This window comes from Trachymyrmex cornetzi, unplaced genomic scaffold, assembly GCF_001594075.2.
Source record: "Trachymyrmex cornetzi isolate Tcor2-1 unplaced genomic scaffold, Tcor1.1 scaffold16, whole genome shotgun sequence".
In the NCBI taxonomy this organism is placed as follows: Eukaryota; Metazoa; Arthropoda; class Insecta; order Hymenoptera; family Formicidae; genus Trachymyrmex; species Trachymyrmex cornetzi.
The window spans coordinates 5592574-5610571 of NW_017296201.1; the positions used below are offsets into that span (position 1 = coordinate 5592574).

Genomic DNA, 17998 nt, shown 5'->3' on the forward strand with positions numbered 1-17998 from the left:
CTTTATTAGAAGACTGCAACTAACTTGCTTTTTATGCAAACCTGCTTATTGCAAACTTATACGCACGATTTATTATCGAAATGGCCAATCGTTGGTGATCGTTGATTTTCTATTAATCAATCAGCGCCACTTGTTTCGTACAATTGTAACAATATCGAATTTTCCATTTGCGATTGCGATGGTTTTACACGGGCGGTTTGCGCTGTAAAACCCTTGAACGCAATATGACACGGACGACCTTCGTGACGGATTAGAAGCAAATCGGATTACAACAAATCAGTGGGGGCTTACTTCGCCGAAACATCATCAATTGCCATGCTATTCCATCGACCGATTATCATGTTGAGTTTAATTGAAGAGCGTTTGAATTTAGCTGGTCATAGAATTCTAGTTATTGTATCCCCTGTTACTCCCGTATATAGAACATAATTTTAACTCGTCGTTTCTGAAAGAGATTAAAAAATTGCGATAAAATAAAAACATAGTAAATCGTTTAATAACGCAACTTTTTCTGTCTTGTTGCTTTTTCCCAAGAAGAGCTTTTTCTCGCTTGAACACGGTTTAATCTGTTCCTTAACGACCTCGGCGGTGGGGACACGCTCGATCGGCAGGTTAATTTGGCCGCAATGAAACCAGCCCTGGCCATTTCCCAGCGGATCCCAATACAAGGGATTTGGAACGACCCGTAAGTCGGATTTTCGCTTAGCGATATCAGCTACCATTGATTGGTGGCACAATTCCAAAGTGCCCTTTAGAACTATTCCATTGCTGTCTAAAATGGCCCACACTGTCGTTCAAACGGTATCTTTTTGTTGCCTTTTGTTTTCTGGACGCTCGTTATTTAGTGAGCATACAAAGGATTCTTTTAGCCAAATTTTTTTGAGACAGCACATGAGAGTTATAGCATACCGTTTTATTTTCTCCCGTAAATTTAAAAATGTATCAGACGTATCTCTGCAAAAATTATTACTATAGAATTGAAACTTTATACTTTCCGTATAAAAATGAATTACAATATGTATGAAACACTTTATAATATGCATATTATAAAGTATTTCATATATATTGTCGGTTAAAAAAAAATTTTTTCATTTCTTTAAATTAAAAATTATAAAATACAAATGTTAAACATTTATATTTTACAATTTTTAATTTAAAGAAATGAAAATTTTTTCATTTTAGCTTAATTATTTTTTAAAAATATGTCTATTTGTTATTAAAATAATTTTTCATCCATGTTTTAAATCGCCGCCAAATCTTTCGTGTATAAAAAAATCTGTAATTTTTTCAGAATTTTTAAATTTTGTAAAAAAATGCGAATACTATATTCTTAATATAAAATCTGTGCGACTTGTTATAATGATTGTAAGTAAGAATACGAATTAAGTTTTATATATATTCAGGAAATAGCTTATAGAGTCAGGATCGATAGTGTAATTTTGAGACACAATCTGGATAGGGATGTGCGGCTTAATGATTACAAGATATTAGCTGGGTACCTGCTGCATAGCCTTTCTCAGAAAGTCCTTCATCATGTTCAACGTGAACACACCATGTTTTCCAATATACAATCTAGAAAAGGAATGAGGTCCGTCCGTTGATATATGGCGCCACTCAAGGCGTATAAGCGGTCGTAATTTATACTATTATCAGATCTGACTTCGTGACTATGTGTAAGCGGATCGCTCGTATAAGAATGACTAAGGTAGAGAGGTTAAGAGACGGAGAGTCAAAGGACAACAAATAGGAGGTAATTAATCGTCGATGATGATTTCTTGTAAATCTTTGATTATAATATTTTAGATCGTCACATTACATTTGCATATCATATATGACTCTATTTTAAATGTTAGACTAGAAAATAAGATAAAAAAAAGAAATAACGATGTAGCAAATATATTTGATGATTCTATAAATTCCTTCAAGTTTTAGCCTATTTTTTTCTTTTTATATTTATAATGTTCAACCTGCATTGTTAAATTTATGTCAAATTATATATGAGTTATTTTTAATCATTTCTATATATCGCCATAGCTTTTACTCAATACATCGTTAATTTAATTAAAATAACAGAATTAAATGATTCAACACAAGAAAATGTACTAAATTTTAATCAAATTTAGTTTAGTGCACTTTATTATTAAGTTATATACATTAAGGCTTTTACTTAAAAACTAACTACAGAAATAGATTGATTTCGACGCACATAAAATTTAAAAATAACAAAATGTTATTTAACTCAGGGTATTTGGGTTATCACTGCTCGTTTTGATGTTTAAAGGTGCACTTATAATAATTTCATCATCACAAATAATTTTAGCGGTTTCAACAACGATATTATAGCGCTAAAAGTAATAAAATATGTAGGATTGAATATGTTTTTTATCGATCTTTATTTCGAATCAAATTAAAAATACATTTATATTAATAACTAATATGAGCTATTATATATATTTAAACGTGTTGGATAATATTATTTAAAAATGGGTCAAATGATTATACGTTTGTGGTCATCTAAACTTGACTTTAGAACCATCTAATAATTCTAATAGAAACTCACACGCTTATAAACATTGTAAAAAACACAAACATATTCCTTGACCATAAAAGAGAGTGGGCAATATCTCGTGGATATCGATCGGATGCTTCTCTTAACGTGTCCGAATTTCTTCGCGCGCGTACAACAAAGATCGAAGTCTCGACGTGCCCGTGATTTATTTCGTTGGACACTTTTCTGGGAGGAACGTGACTGGAAGTACGGGTTAGCCAATCCCTTAAATCACTGAAGCAGCACTGGAGAGTCGAAATCGGTATCTTGGTTGCTATATTCCGCGCACGATTGAGCCCGAATGGCGTTTCTACGATGCTCTATCATCGTACCTTTGTCTTGTGGCTGCAAACGATAGTCACCGCAAAGTTAGAACCCAATATCGTCCTCGAAAAGGAAACGAGACTCGAAATACGTGCGTGACTGTCAGAGAATATCGCGCGAAAATGTTTTCTCATGCATTACCTCGACATTCTATAAAAGGTTAAAGGAATTTTCTATTTTGAGAAGAGCGAAAAATAATATTAAAATATATTTTATTCTGTATAAAAATAATCATAGTTGCCAATTGATGAATTTTCTTTTTAGTCCTTGTTACATGGCTGACATATTTCTGTGTAAAGATTTAATAACGATATAACTTTTCGTAATATACTGGCGGCTTCTATAGGTATACTTCTCTTGCATAAAAGCGGAAGAAGATACTAACGAGACGAAAAGATGAAACGGTTGGTCTTTACGGCGATGTAGTGGGAGGTAAACTAAGCCAGCGCGCTTTAACGACAACGTTCAAGATTTTAATACCTCGTTACGTAAAGTCCGATCTTTCAACTTTTTGCGATGCGACGTCTTTAGGGAACTCCTTTGAGGCCCAAGGTTTCCTCGAAAAGCTTGGTAGGGCGATTCATCTTTACAGCGGCGAGCTAAATTTCATTAGTTAATTACGTGCCAGAACTTCGCCAAGATTTTCTTCTTAGGATGCTGATCTTCGCTGCGCGACTTGTGTAACACGAGTCTGTATGCGCGATGACGTTTCCACAGACGCGAACGTGAGTTATTTCAGGAAAACGAGTGTCCGATTTCAGAGATCTTTCCATGATTAAAGTCCTTCGTTTAGTTGGCGCGAGAGCTGTTCGTTTCGTTCCGAAACACAAACGCAAAAGTGATAATGACGGAACGGCGGGGATAAGTATTGATCGCGCTTTGCGGCTGGCCAGTAGTTACGGGCCGGTGCGGTCAAACAGTCGTAATAGAACCGGTCGTGGTTAGCCAGTAGTAAGAGCGTACCTGCGGTCAGACAGTTAGTATCAGGTCCCGCTGCGGTCTGATACGAGCAACTGTTCTACTTCGTCATACTATGCTTCTGTTTTGAAACTTTTGATGGTTGTATCGCCAGTGTTATTTTAGTTTGAAAATGCAAATATATATATATATAGTATAATATATATATACATATTTGTATATATACACACACATACATCTAACCCAATTATAAAATTTTAAATACAGCGCAATTTTTTTCTTTCATCTTTTGAATATAAACTTGTAGTGTTTTTCTTATGTACAATGTTATTTTTCACGTTTTTAACAAACATTAGACGGACTACATAAAAATTTGCAATCTATGCATATTTAATATAATATCAAGAATATCAAATTACATATTAATTATTATTATGATGCTAAAATATAATATCCGTAATAATAATATATGATAACAATATGAATAGGATGATTGAAAAGACAATATGGTACAGAAACTATGAAAGCAATTTCAAAGTTGTTTGTTGTACCTTTTCAAAGGGATGCAGGAATAAAGCTGACTAAACGCTTAAAACTAAATTGATTAAAGGCATAACTATAATTTAAAAGTCACACAAATAAATTTCTCACCTTGAAGAAAAACTGTTTATCATTTTTTCATAAGTAAATTAACTTTTTTAATTCGACTACAATTTTCCTTAGTCATGTCTCATTAGAAAAAATTTCGATATTCTATTATTTTCAAATCAATAATTAAAAACAAAAAAAAATATTAATGAGAGCTTTACAAATTTTATTATCTTAATAGAGTTGTGTGTGTGTGTGTGTGTGTGTATATTTGTTTGTATTATATCGTAGTTATATATACACTACATAACTGATGCAGATATATACATATCTTTATTGCATAAAATAAGATATTCTAAAATCAGATAATTTTCATTGTTTGCATATAGACAAAGAGAGTTTGTAATTATTTGCAGACCTCTCTTCTGTGTATGTCTGAGAAAGCTTCAATGATGACATGAATAAAAGATATGAGAGGAGAAATTCGCGTAGAGTAGAAAGTTGCGCCGACGAAGACAAATTGCGTTACAGAATTCTTCAGAGGAAAAATATAAATGATTATACGCAAAGGGTGAAGAAGAATGAAGCTGGAAATAGAGACGTTTGTAATGCACGACGATTAATCTCTGTGTTTTTCAGATCAAAGACAGGTACCAGCTGTTAAAATATATTTACCTGTTGTTTATCAAATAATGTCGGTTTGCGTACGTAGATCGAGGAAATATTACCGATGTAGTTGCCTTTGTTTATTTAATCGCATAATTGGTAGCGAGACTATGTCAATGTCTGTTTAATATCCGAGTGTGATAACGTAATATCGACGTTACAATACGATGTACTTCATTCCATGTAACAGGAATGCAGGCGCACGCTGCTATGCTTGGAGAAACCGGTTAGAACAAACAAGAAGCTCCTAAGTATACAGCCCTCATGCTATGTATTTCGAACCATTGCGTATATCAAAAACTTGCAAACCGTGGGTGCAGTAGAGAAACAATAAACTTTGTTAGTAAGTAGGTATAAATGCGGAAGTGTGGTCCGTATGTTGACTTTTAAACGGAACTTGAGCATTGCTGTTAAAATAAAACTTTTATGAAATTGATCGTTTCGCGTTAAATAAGAGTTCGCATTGTTGCTATATATATCTATAATAAAAAATAAACATACACTAACTTGTAATATAACTAGTTTCGCCATGAGATCTGTCCTGCGATCGACGTATGCGCGCTTTTTGCTTGATCTAGAGCCAAGGTAGAGACAGGATACGCCTCCGACAACCTATGATCCTTGACACCTGGAAACGAGCCAAGCGCAGGTCCTCCGAGGGCGTCGAACTTATGCCGCCGGCAGGCTTCCAAAATTATAGCTCGACTGCGTCAGCAACTACGGTGTTTGTTTTCATCTCGATGTCGCCACGATCCATATATACTTTTCTACGTTCTTCACGTCGTCCTATTTTTTCAGTCTTGTCTGCTGTCTCGCGATAGCGAATAATTTCTCAGCAATTAATAAAATCCATTCGTTTTGATAGAACGACTCGATAGGGGATCTCTCGACGCACGTCTCTCACGCGCACGTATCAAAAGTCGATATTAGTTTTACTAACTGACGAATATAACATCAGTTACTTTAATCTGCTCAAAGAAAACGGCGTCCCTCGGTTAGTTGCGGCGAAAAGGAAACGGTCGGAATGGTTTTCTAAAATCCGATTACTTCGGCCGACTTAAGCGGATTTTCGTAGAAACTACGTCACGTCCGCGTTTGAAATCCGTTGTGCTCATAAACAAAAAGATGACAGAATTCATCTTCCAACGTTTCTTTGTATCCGGCAACAATGAAATTTGTTCCCTTTCTCAAGTAAGGATGATTTTGTGTAGATGCAGAGCAGTCCTTTGATGCAGAAACGCTTTGTAAAACACAGGGGTTTTAATTTTTGCTTTGTTAATGGGTGACATTGTCTTGTAGGATGCACACAAGTTGATAAATATACACGAAAAGAATGGTTTTTGCTTTTGAAATATCTACAGAGTTAGCTAGATGCGCACCAGAAAATAATTTTGCTGGATTATCAAAATAATTATGTTATATAAGACATTCAACCTAATAGCTAAAATATAAAAACTTTTTACAGCATTGCTCATCACATTTGAATTTCCTATATAATTATTTTGATGATCCAACAAAATTATTTTCAGATCTAATCTAGTCTAAGTTTTTGAAGATTTTAACAAAACCGTTCTATTCGTGTGACAGTACAATAATTTAATTTATTCTATATTTATTTTATTCTGCAAAACCGTATCGTGGGAATTATTTTCGTAGATATTTGTATTTTCAATAAAAACGTCAGTCTTTATTTAAATTTCATATCTGCGATTTCTAAATAAATTTTAATTATTTATGGGATGGATCCAGCGCTACACTTTCTTTTTTAGTTTAATTTATTTAATTAACAGAATCATTATCTGTTATTTGTGATCTGTCTTTCATCTGTAATCCCCATTTAATTAAAATATGCACCGCGATATTTTCTTACATTGATCCGGATATTTTTAAATAGATCCAATATCACAGTGGCTTATCAATATCATATTTAATTCAGATTCTATTCCAATTAATTTTAGGTTGAACTACTTGATGGCGGGATTGAGTCCCATGTGGTATCACGCCACGAACGTCGCCTTACACGCCGCTGCGTGCATCTTAGTCACCAGAGTGAGTCTCGTGGTAGCTGCACTTCGGCCGGGATTCGCAGCGCTCACCGGGCTGTTATTCGCCGCACATCCTGTACACACGGAAGCGGTAAGTGACAAGTTTCGAGATGTCCCAGGAAAAAATGAAAGCATTTTTTGCCAAATATAAATCTTTTAAGCGAAATAGATTGTTATCCACAAACGCTTTAATCATTTGTTGTCTAGTAATTTTGTTTGTTTATCGTTAACTACTATTCAATAGCATATTCGCGAACATGTACTTACGCGTTGCGCGATTCGCAGCACAATGACAAATTCATCCTAAACCAAACAAAACAACAAGATTAGTAGAGTCCACTCACCTCGTAACCGCTCGAATCTGCGTGCGCGAATAGAGTCTGGCTGATCCGCTTTTCCTAAGTGCATAAACGTAATTAGCCTAATCTTATTATGGCTATGATCGTGACGGACAGAATTTGAAGTGTTCGTTCATGTCGCTGGTAAGGGAGGGAGAGAGGAGACGAGAGAGAGAGAGAGAGAGAGAGAGAGAGAGAGAGAGAGAGGCAAGAGGGAAGGGAGAAAGAGAGATTGACTGTTGCTTCAAGATAGACTTGTTTTTGTTGTAATCAACGTCGACGCTTATCGGCCATAAGAGAAATAATTTGTGCGCGCGTTACTTTAGATGAATCGTAAGTTTTCTTTTGAACTATAATATATATAAACTAGAGAGGAATAGTATTAGAGTTCCATCAAGTATTTCTGCACGGCATCAGCGAAAATGATAAACTTCGTCGTTAACAATATTACCCTACTTAACCCGCTTTACTTAAGCATATAACTATAAAGCTTTGTCCGCCGTTATTGCACAAATTATGTTATTATGTATGGAAATGGAAGTTTATAGAGCGTTAGATTAGGAAGTTGAGAAACGGCATGGAACAATATGTTGGTGATTATAATGCGTTCGTTAAACGTCGAAGTTTACATAAACGGGAGGAACTCGCTCTCGATATTCTGCATAATCATTGAAAGATCATGTAGCTGTCAATATACTTATATATTGATAATTTTATATTAAGTTCTTCATTCCTGCACTAAACTGTACTAGTCTCTTCTTTCTCATTTTTGCCAAATATCAAATATATATCTTTTATTATATTATAATATTTTACTTCAAGTTCCAAAAATTATATTTAGCTATAGAAAATAGATTTATTTGTTCTAATTTATTTGTTCAATATAATTATTCAATATAATTATACAAATAATCATTTGATTCAAATGATTATTGATATAAAATAATTGTTTTGTTTCGAATTCTAGTTTTGAATAACAAACGTACTTACCAAATCATCGTTTAAATAATAAAAATATTTTTGTTGCTTAATTCGTGGAATATATTGATATCTTATTTAAAAATTTTTTAATTTATTATCTTTGACTTTTGTCATGTTGTCGATGTTTCCCCAAGATAAGCGATATTCTACTCAACTCTACTAAGTAGCCATTTAATATGACATACAATTTGTACATCTCGAAATTTTTCCATTTCAGTTAAGAAACAGCTCTAACTTAATATCCTCCTTTTTCGGAGTGAAATTTCACTCCAAGAAAAGTGACAGTTGCACCAGTCCAGCAAGAGCGAATTTCATTTTACTTCTTCAAAGAGTGAATTTCCTAAAAGGTCAACTTTAATGATTAATATTTCGCTTGACGAAGCAGAGCGACACTTTTTTATACCAAATTCGTACGTTTTGTGCAAAAACACGTCAAATGAATCTAATTTTGTCAAGATTGGATGTAGGGGGGTTAAACTTAATGTTTACTTTTAGTCTCTCCTTCCTTTTGGAGAGTGAAATTATTTACTCTTTACAGAGATTGAAAATTGACTCTTTTGTTTGGAGTGATTCTTCACTCTCCAAGAGTGAAATTTTACTCTCCAAAATTTAGAATGTACACGGCTTTTATTTTTTTTAAATCGATATTACTATACAGATTTATTTGTGACTAAACGAATCATGAAGCAATACATCATGATCAATACGTCGTAATTTTTTGTAATTATGAATAAGCAATCACAAGAAGAATGTATAGGAAATAGATTGTATAGATATCCAGATAAAGGCGAATTCCGCGTCATTAGCAGGGGATCGTGCCTTTTGAGCGGAATTACTGGCGGCACACGACACTGGTTTGCAAGTCCCGGTCTGCCCATTACAAGCTCGACCTGCTTGCCGGTCACGCACTGCATCCTGTTACATCACGTGCGTGCGGTATTGCATGTATTACTCGTTGCGTGCGCTGCCAACCCTCGTTGCCAGTGTCACTATTGTGATATCATGTTCATGTCGTACGCGGACGGCCAAGTCAGATAATAATGTGTACTCAGATCAAATACTCTACCATCCGTGATTATTTTTGCACGGAGTTGTAAAATATACCGCAATTACATCTCGCATGCAGCGGCATTTTTTCTACGTTATTACCGCATGTAACATTTTTATCGTTTTTAATTGCTGCACCAGATAGGATCTGACTGCAGAATCAGATTTCATAAACATCTCCTGACCGAGAATAATCAGTGTCATTCCCAGATTTGGAAATGGTAGGAAGAGCGTCATATGCGATGCGGTATATATAATGTTATGTATTTCAACTGATTATGAGATGTTAACGATGCACTGGTGCAAACTATTTTTATTTACATTAAATGTTAAAATATTTTCACATCAGTTAACCATTGTTTTGCCTCTATCGTTACACAGAACTTCTTACACGAATATCATGAAAAATTCTCATGCTTTTTGGATTTATACTCTTCTGTCACGAAACCTTCATTAGCTCGATATTAATAAATTAAACCATGTCATGTGTAGTATCAAATTTACACGAGGATCGGAAATCTTTCACCTCACACGGGAAACATGATAAGTTTAACCTCCGATTATTGGCTCTTATTTCGTCTGTCGCCGTATAATACGATCTGTTATCATATCGCTGTTTTGACGGCAATCGCTAATTCTCTGTCAGTCAAATAAGTTAACATAGTTTGATTCCGTTTGTTGAAATGATCAGCCGATGGAAGCACTGTTAGTTCCTGAATTAAGTCTTTCGTTGAGCCGCTGAAAGGAATTTCTCACTAATTAAGTACAACGCCATTGAAGCTTTGGCTTTTGGTTCGATGTAAACTGGTCCGAACAAAGGACGCGTTTGCGAGGATGGAAGAAGAAGGGTTATATCGGGTGAAGAGAGATCGCCAACCGTCATTCTGGACTTCATCGTTCGGTCACCAAACGCGGAAATCTCTGCGATCGATCAATTACCATGCTCGTGTTGCCGTTCGTTACATAGGCTATATTCTACTTGTGCTTGTACGACTAATTAATTGGTAGACCATCGGGTATTTACACCCGTTTGATGAGTTGATTTTTTACATATTATACATAAGTTTGTTTATTATTATTATAATAACGAGTGATTCTTCGGGATCATTCGTTTTATGTACACTCAAAAAAGAATTGTTTAATTTTGAGATATTCAAATGTTTTATTCTTGTCTCCATTTTTTTAACATTTAAAGATTTTAGTTTTAAACTTTTTTAATAAACAAAACACTATATATTTGAATTGAAAATAATATATTTTAAATCTAAACACATACACTCTAAATTTCTTGCGTGACGTGAAGTGAAATCTCCAAGAGAGTGAAGATCACCCTTTAAAAAAGTGAAAATATTTAACTTCTTGGAAAAAAGTGACAATCGTCATTCTTTTTAGAATAAAATCTCATTTTTTCGAAGTGAGATTTCACTCCTTTGAAGTGAAAATTTTACTCTAAAAAGAGTGAAAATTGTTACTCTTTTTGAAGAAGTGAAATATTTTCACTTTTTTTCAAGAGTAGTTGTATTTTCACTTTCTTGGAGTGAGATTTCACCGTAAGAAATTTAAAGTGTAATATTTTGTTTGTTAAAAAAGTTTAAAACTAAAATATCTTTAAGTGTAAAACACACAATATTCATACAACACATTATGTTACATTATCACACGGATGTGATAAAAATTCGACGCAAAAATATTAACAAGGATCGGTTTCAACACAAATATAACATGTTTTCTACTGTGTAGAAACACAGGCCACTTTGTAGCTATTTGAAAGTAATCTCCGCGATAAGGTCCAAATTTCTGCATGTTGGATTTACCGAAGATAATATGTTACTGATGACTCACGATGTATGTAACAAGATCGTGTATCATATATTGATTGGATTGGCTTTCAGCAAACTAACGAACGTTTATATACAGCTGTTGCAATAACACATCAAAGATAATCACGGTTTTGCTCGAATTACATCCGTTGCACGTCTGATTCAAAGACTGCTTGTTACAATCTCTTATTTTGTTCAAATCCGTACAAAATACTCAATTCCCGTTTGCCTTTGATTGGTTAAATATGCAATTGTCAGAAAGGATAGTACGTGAATTGAACAGGATTTTTTTAAAAGGGTTTAAAGCGTAAAAATCTCGTTTTACTTTCATATAATCTTGAAGCGATGAAAAACGCTGTTAAAAATCTTATTTCGATAAAATTTTTTTTATGAATTAAATAACATGAACTTTTACTATAGCGTTATGTTCTTATAAAATAATTAATAGGATAAAATATCGAGATAAAAATCATCTTTTCTTCAGGAGCTTATAAATACTTTAAGACTCCTTTATCTTATCTTCATTCATTCATTTTAATATTGCATAGAAAACACTTAAGTTTTATTCGATAAGATCTTACAATTCGCGTATCATGCGATCTCTTCATGCTCACGATCGTCTCGTATCGCTTCTGGCTATAAGTTGCTCGATATTCTGATTTGCACATGAAATTGGATGCATCGATTTTTAGCGATACATTTATCGGTGGATAACTCGCGTTATCCGATAAGACAAATGCCGTAGGCGAACGACAAAAGTAGTCTAGATTAGAATTGGAACATTTAGATCGCACGATATCGCTCGGAAGTGCCTCGCGAAGGTACACCGGCCATTTTATAAAATCACCGTCCATCTATTCGGATCGGAAAATGTATTCAGTCTACTAAGTGATTCTGTTGAATATTACTTTATCATTTTACTCACACACCTTTTGTTCTTCGCGTACGTATAAAGCTTGCGAAGAAGAAGAACAATTCTTCGAAATTACAGCTATTTTATCAGATTAAAGCGCGCTCGCTTTCGTACAATGGAACATGAAAGTCGCTCAATTTCACCTCGCCATTAAGTGAGCGTAACAAAACGATTTTCATAAGGGAAAGTGTACATTAGGAAAACGACGTTTGAAAGAACCTACTAAGACTAACAAGCTTCGCTATTACAAATAATCGCCTTATATACCGTTGTTTGTAATATAATAATTTCTTCATTTATCGCATTTCCTCTTTTTTTTCTTTTCATCTACCTTCGCGCATTTATTATGTTGCGTAGAATATTAATTAAAATTTACAAACAAAATACAGTAATCGTAACAGTATGTTGCTTTCTACTTTATCACCAAATTTAATTTCATCATCTACATAGCTTGAATCACGCGCGAAAACTAAAAAAAGAATGTTCATTCGCTAATTCTTTGCGCCCCATGATAATAAGATTAATTAGTTAGTATGAATGTTATTATGCTCTCGAATATTTATTTTATTTATCTCGTACATGGAGGAATATGGCTAGAGGTGATTTACAGCGATAACAGAATTCAACCATTTACAGTGCAATTTTCTCGTTTTCGAAGGATGCTTGAAATGGAATTTTGTAGACGGAATACGAATTATATACATACATTTCGTACATGTTTTATAAATAATGTAAAATATATGTACAAATGTCATCGTGAGATAGATAAGTGGCTAATACTCTTGCAGAAAAGCGTATGTTTGTAAACAGCTTGTTTTAAACCTAGGTTTTCGCTTGGCATGGGAACCTTTGAAAACTGTTTAGTAGTATTGTCTTTACTCAAAGCGTCTCTCGAATTGAAAAAGAAGAATGTGGTTCTTCCGCTGTGCGCATGTATTGTCGAAAGCAAACGAGTGGGCTAAAACAAAATACGTGTTCCGTTTCACGATGCACGGAAGAGAAGCTGCTATCTCGAAACATTCGCGGAAGAGAGGAAAGAAGGCGGGAATAAAGAGGAAGGATAGATCGAGCGAAATGCGTTCCAAATGCCCTTTCTTTTCATCCAAAGAAACTAAAGAGCATCAACGTGCATACCGGAATGTTTTCTAGAATATTGTTGGAAAGCGTCGAAGGAGGAGAGAAAAGCACAGGAGACGATACATTCCCGTTAAATCATTCGTAAAATCGTAGGTGCCTCCATAGCGCGGGGTGCGATTTTCCCGATGCGAAAGCGGAAGCATTTTTCCGCACGCAACAGTACTTGTATTTCAAAAATTCAACAAGATTGTCCAAAGACACCACTTGCCTGCGAAAAAATAAAAATAAATTTAACAAGATGCGCTTGGGACCTTATGATAAATTGTAGTTTTATTCTTTTTTGTTTGTTTTCTGTTTACGTGCATAGCAGCGAAGTTTGTGCACCTGAGTATTACGTTGCGGTTAAATCATTTGTAAAATCGTCGATGTTGCGATGTTAGCACCTTATTTTTAGAATTTTCATTGCTTCCGAGAGATCGATACTGAGCAGAGATATCCTTTAAATTCCTTCCTTCTATGCATATAGCTGAAATCGTAAAATTTTCTCGCGTTGAGAATATATTGTTGAAAATTTTATGATTTTAAAATTGAAAATCATGAAGCTAAAAATAGATGATGCACGTGCCATTCCTATAATTCCGAAAATTTGTACATTTTATTTCTGGTCTTCCTGATGAATCACTTAGAGCAATTATTGAAAATTACACAAATCCCGGCAATTGTGCTAGTCATTCACTACACTATGGATAGATATTATGCGGTATGGCAAATTCATACTAGTGTATATTCTGGGATAATTGTACTTAATACATATAATAGCCTGGTTACTAAATTAAGGGAAGCTCAACCGGTTGGTCTAGATTAACAAAGTAATTCACGAGTCCCTATGGATTACCAATGACCAGTACTTCGAAATAGCAAAGCTTCTATATAGATTGTACATCCTCTCGACAATTGACCGTCGGAATTGATTGATATATGTATGATAATATGCATATATCTATCAATCTATTTGTATGTGTATAAAATTTGATATCAGTATAGATATCGTAGATATCAGAATTTAATTAGGTATTATTATCTATCATGTTAATTCCATTTTCGTTTATTATTGTGATATGTACGATATATCTATTTGTATATATCATATATTTGCTGATACGACACACTGTACAGTGTTTAAAATGTTTGCGTTTGAAACATCTTAGTAAAACAAACGTTTAACATACTTTAATTTTAAATGATTTAGGGCCGGTTGTTTCATCTTCAGATAAACTATGTGGCTTACTTATTGGATAAATGGAAGAGTAAAAGAGTAAGAACATAAGAGAGTAAGAGAGTAAGACAGTGAGCTGAAGTTTACCGAAAGGTGAAACAACTCAGTCTTAGGCTAGTCTAAGGTTATCAGAACAAAAAGGAACCAACATATCTTTGTCCTCATTGTTGAAATTTCAATCTTTAATCTTTAATCTCAATCTTCAATGCATAGTCTGATTCCGGCCTTATAATGTTTTAAATCCAAATACATAGTGTTTTGTTTATTAAAAAGATTAGGTTTGAAATATCTTTAAGTACTTGAAAAATGGAGACAAGAATAAAACATTTTAATGTCTTAAAATTAAACATTTCTTTTCCAACGTAAATATATTCAAAGTAAATTCGAGAAATAGAAAAGAGAATAACGACAATGTTATATCCGGAATATGTTGGAGTAATGCAGAAGGAAACCGAAAACTAAAGTAAAAGAATGTTTTCGTGAACGTACAGTTTTATCTTCTCCGTGGCTTAAAGCAAAGTCAGTCGCTGTATTGAAAGGAATTGCAATTTATCGGAAGTATAACCATCAGCCATCACTTGCCACCAGCAGCGTTGCGTGATGGTCGACAATGTCTGAACCGACCATAAAAATTATACGTCATCGAACAGGCTTCAAGATCTTGTTGAGGCTTGTTGATAGACTGTTGTTTTAGCACAAAAATCTTTTCGTATAAATATTACTGACAATAGTTTTTTTAAATATACAGTAAAAAATTTATCGAATTATTCTCGATAAATCAAAAAACTGAAATTTGTCCTATTTAATTGTAATTTGATTATAAAATTATGTTAATTTACTTTATTAAATAAATCACGTAAATGCAGTGAGATGTTCAAATAACTCTAATCGATATTTATTTCAAAATTTCCTGATATTTGTGGATCTAGTGTATTTTAAATTAATGTATCTTTGTTTAAAGTTAAGGTAACCGAATGATTTTTTCATTTTAAAGAACAAAATTTGAAGCATAAGATTACGTAACTTAAAATTATGTAAGATTATAAAAAACATTTGTTATAAACAATTTTTCACAACATAATTGAAGATGTTCGGATCCATTAGATTCGCGAATATACTGATTAGGATTAATAAAAAATTAAATGCGATAAACAATATAATTAAGAAATCGATAGAAGTGTTGTGATAAATAATTAAATAAGTTTTACACTATAAAAAGAAAACATATTATTGCCTATAGTACATATACTATTATTCACATCCGATAAAAGTTCTAACAAGATTGATGATGAGAGAGAGTACTGTAATATTAAAATTTCAAGAGTAGAATAATTGTCCCGCTTCACGTTCAAGTCTGTTAATTAAGTACGCTTCATCCTTTCGCGGAAATCAAAAAGGTTCCGGGAGACATATTCATTATCTCATGGACCATCGATTTCGACGTTCTCACCCGAGGGAATCCGCGGGCGTCGGTCGGCCAAGTCGGCGACGACCTGGAGTTAACAGCGCGAGTTTAAAAGTGATTTATCTCTGATTTATGGAGGAAAGAGCACGGTACGGAAGCCGAAAGTTTCTCGGCTTCTCGGCGACGAGGCGGAAAGAATTATCGGCCGGGCACAATGGACAGGCGGTGATATCGTTTACACGTCGAATCCCACGGCTGTCCGTTCTGCACGAAGACAAAAAGAATGTCGGCCGCCTTCTTCGCCTTTGGGCATGGAAAAAATATCGTGGCTCCCGTGAGCTTGGCGGATTTTCAGAGCGGAGCCCAGCGTAGCCGTTAGGAACGGAGGCGCTGCTGGGCCGAAACCGCTGAGACGATGCAGTTGAATTTTCACAGCGGTGGAAGTTTGTAATGAAAAATTTAATTCGCCGAGGAAACGGGAGTTATTCTCAACAGAATATTTTCGCTACGGAAAACGTTTTACTGCTGCCTGCAACATCGCTGTTCGTACTCCGTCAAGCCTTTGATATTTTTCGCTTCAAGACGTTCTTCTCGTACGCTCCAGACTAGTCCGTTTGCAAATATAGTTCGTGTGTACTTTGTATTCCAAAGCTTAATGAAGGAACTTGATGTAAATGTACTGACGTCAATGCAAGTCCTACATTCTTGTTGCTTTAACGTGCGGTATAAACGCAATTTATCTAAAAGCACTTACACATTATTGGCAAGATTCTGCCTCACTAGTTTCCTCTTGGCCGCGCGTGCGTTTGCGAAATCCCGCAGTGAAATATTCATGGCGATGGATTCGCGACTACCAGCAGCGTAATTCCGCGCACGATTCGTGGGACGTCGATTCAAAGTAGAAGAGGTAACCTCGTTTCACGCGGACGAAACTTTTCTCTCCCCGTTTCCAGCGGTGTTCCTCCCTCTTTGAGCTGACGTCGAAACGTTACAGGAAACGTGTCGCTTCGTTCCCAAAGGAGTTTCGTCGAGTAGTCGATGTTCAGAAAATATCCGTAAGTTGGTGACGCGAGCAGAAACATTTGTCTACGATCGTAGTTCGAGAGGCGCATGCAAAAGTGCACAGTGCCATACAACATTCATTCGGGACGTGAAATAATAAAATGAGACAGAATAGTTGATCAAGCGAAAAGATTCACCCTTTGTTGTCTGCGCTTGTGATGCGCAATAATTAAGTTCAAAACGGCTTCGTTATACGTATAAGACACGCACTTGTGTGTCATTCCATTCTTCTCGTTTTCTCGGTTCAATGCTACATACAAGAGGATATCACTGGCGCACTGGTGTGTCTCACATCACGCCGTCCTTCTCGGAAACAACCGGAAGTAGAAAGGTATCAGCTGGTTCAAGTCTGGAGCTGAGAGTTCCAGGTTCCTTGATTGCACGATTCATAACGCTCAGAATTCGAGCGTATTTGCCCGAATCCTCTCTTCTCCCCATCCTTTAATTCTCTCCATGCCGGTCTTGTTCTCAGCTGCCGCGTGATACGACGACGGATCCTTACTTCCGGACGAGATAGATCGTCCATTACGGTCGAAACTCGAATTTGCGCCGCTATGGAAGACGATCACGAGCGAGGATTATGTCGGATCAAAACGGGCGTGTGCGGAAAAACGAATGTTTCTCGACGTGCGAACAGCGAGCACCGGAGTCTCAACATATAGTAATTTATCATTTTCCAATGTGGAATCATTTATTCCGCAGTGCGAGAAATATTTTACAACATTCGGAACGTAGTTCCAACATTTCTACATTAGCGAACTATCATTTGTCGGTCTCCTTCGTTCGCAATCTCAGATACGTACCCCTTTTTAAAGAGTTGCAAGCTAGTTGAATGAGAAGTCGCAAGAGCAACGATTTAAAAAATTCCGTGCAAGCTGACGCGAAAGCGGGGGCGACCATGTAAGAAGCACGTCTTCGAGCTCGCCCGGATGTAACGGGTTAAATTGAGGGAAAAATTGAACCAGTCCTTATTTCAGTGTGCAATGTTTC

The 17998-nt window shown here is 35.3% G+C and overlaps 1 protein-coding gene across 1 annotated transcript in view; it reads left to right on the plus strand.

Moving 5' to 3' along the window:
* LOC108758927 (transmembrane and TPR repeat-containing protein 1) overlaps nt 1–17998 on the plus strand; it is a 140849-nt gene that overhangs the window by 53520 nt on the left and 69331 nt on the right. Inside the window, exon 2 of the mRNA XM_018504170.1 lies at nt 7003–7180. Within this exon, the coding sequence (XP_018359672.1) occupies nt 7003–7180 (178 nt within the window). The remainder of the gene's footprint in view (nt 1–7002; nt 7181–17998) is intronic.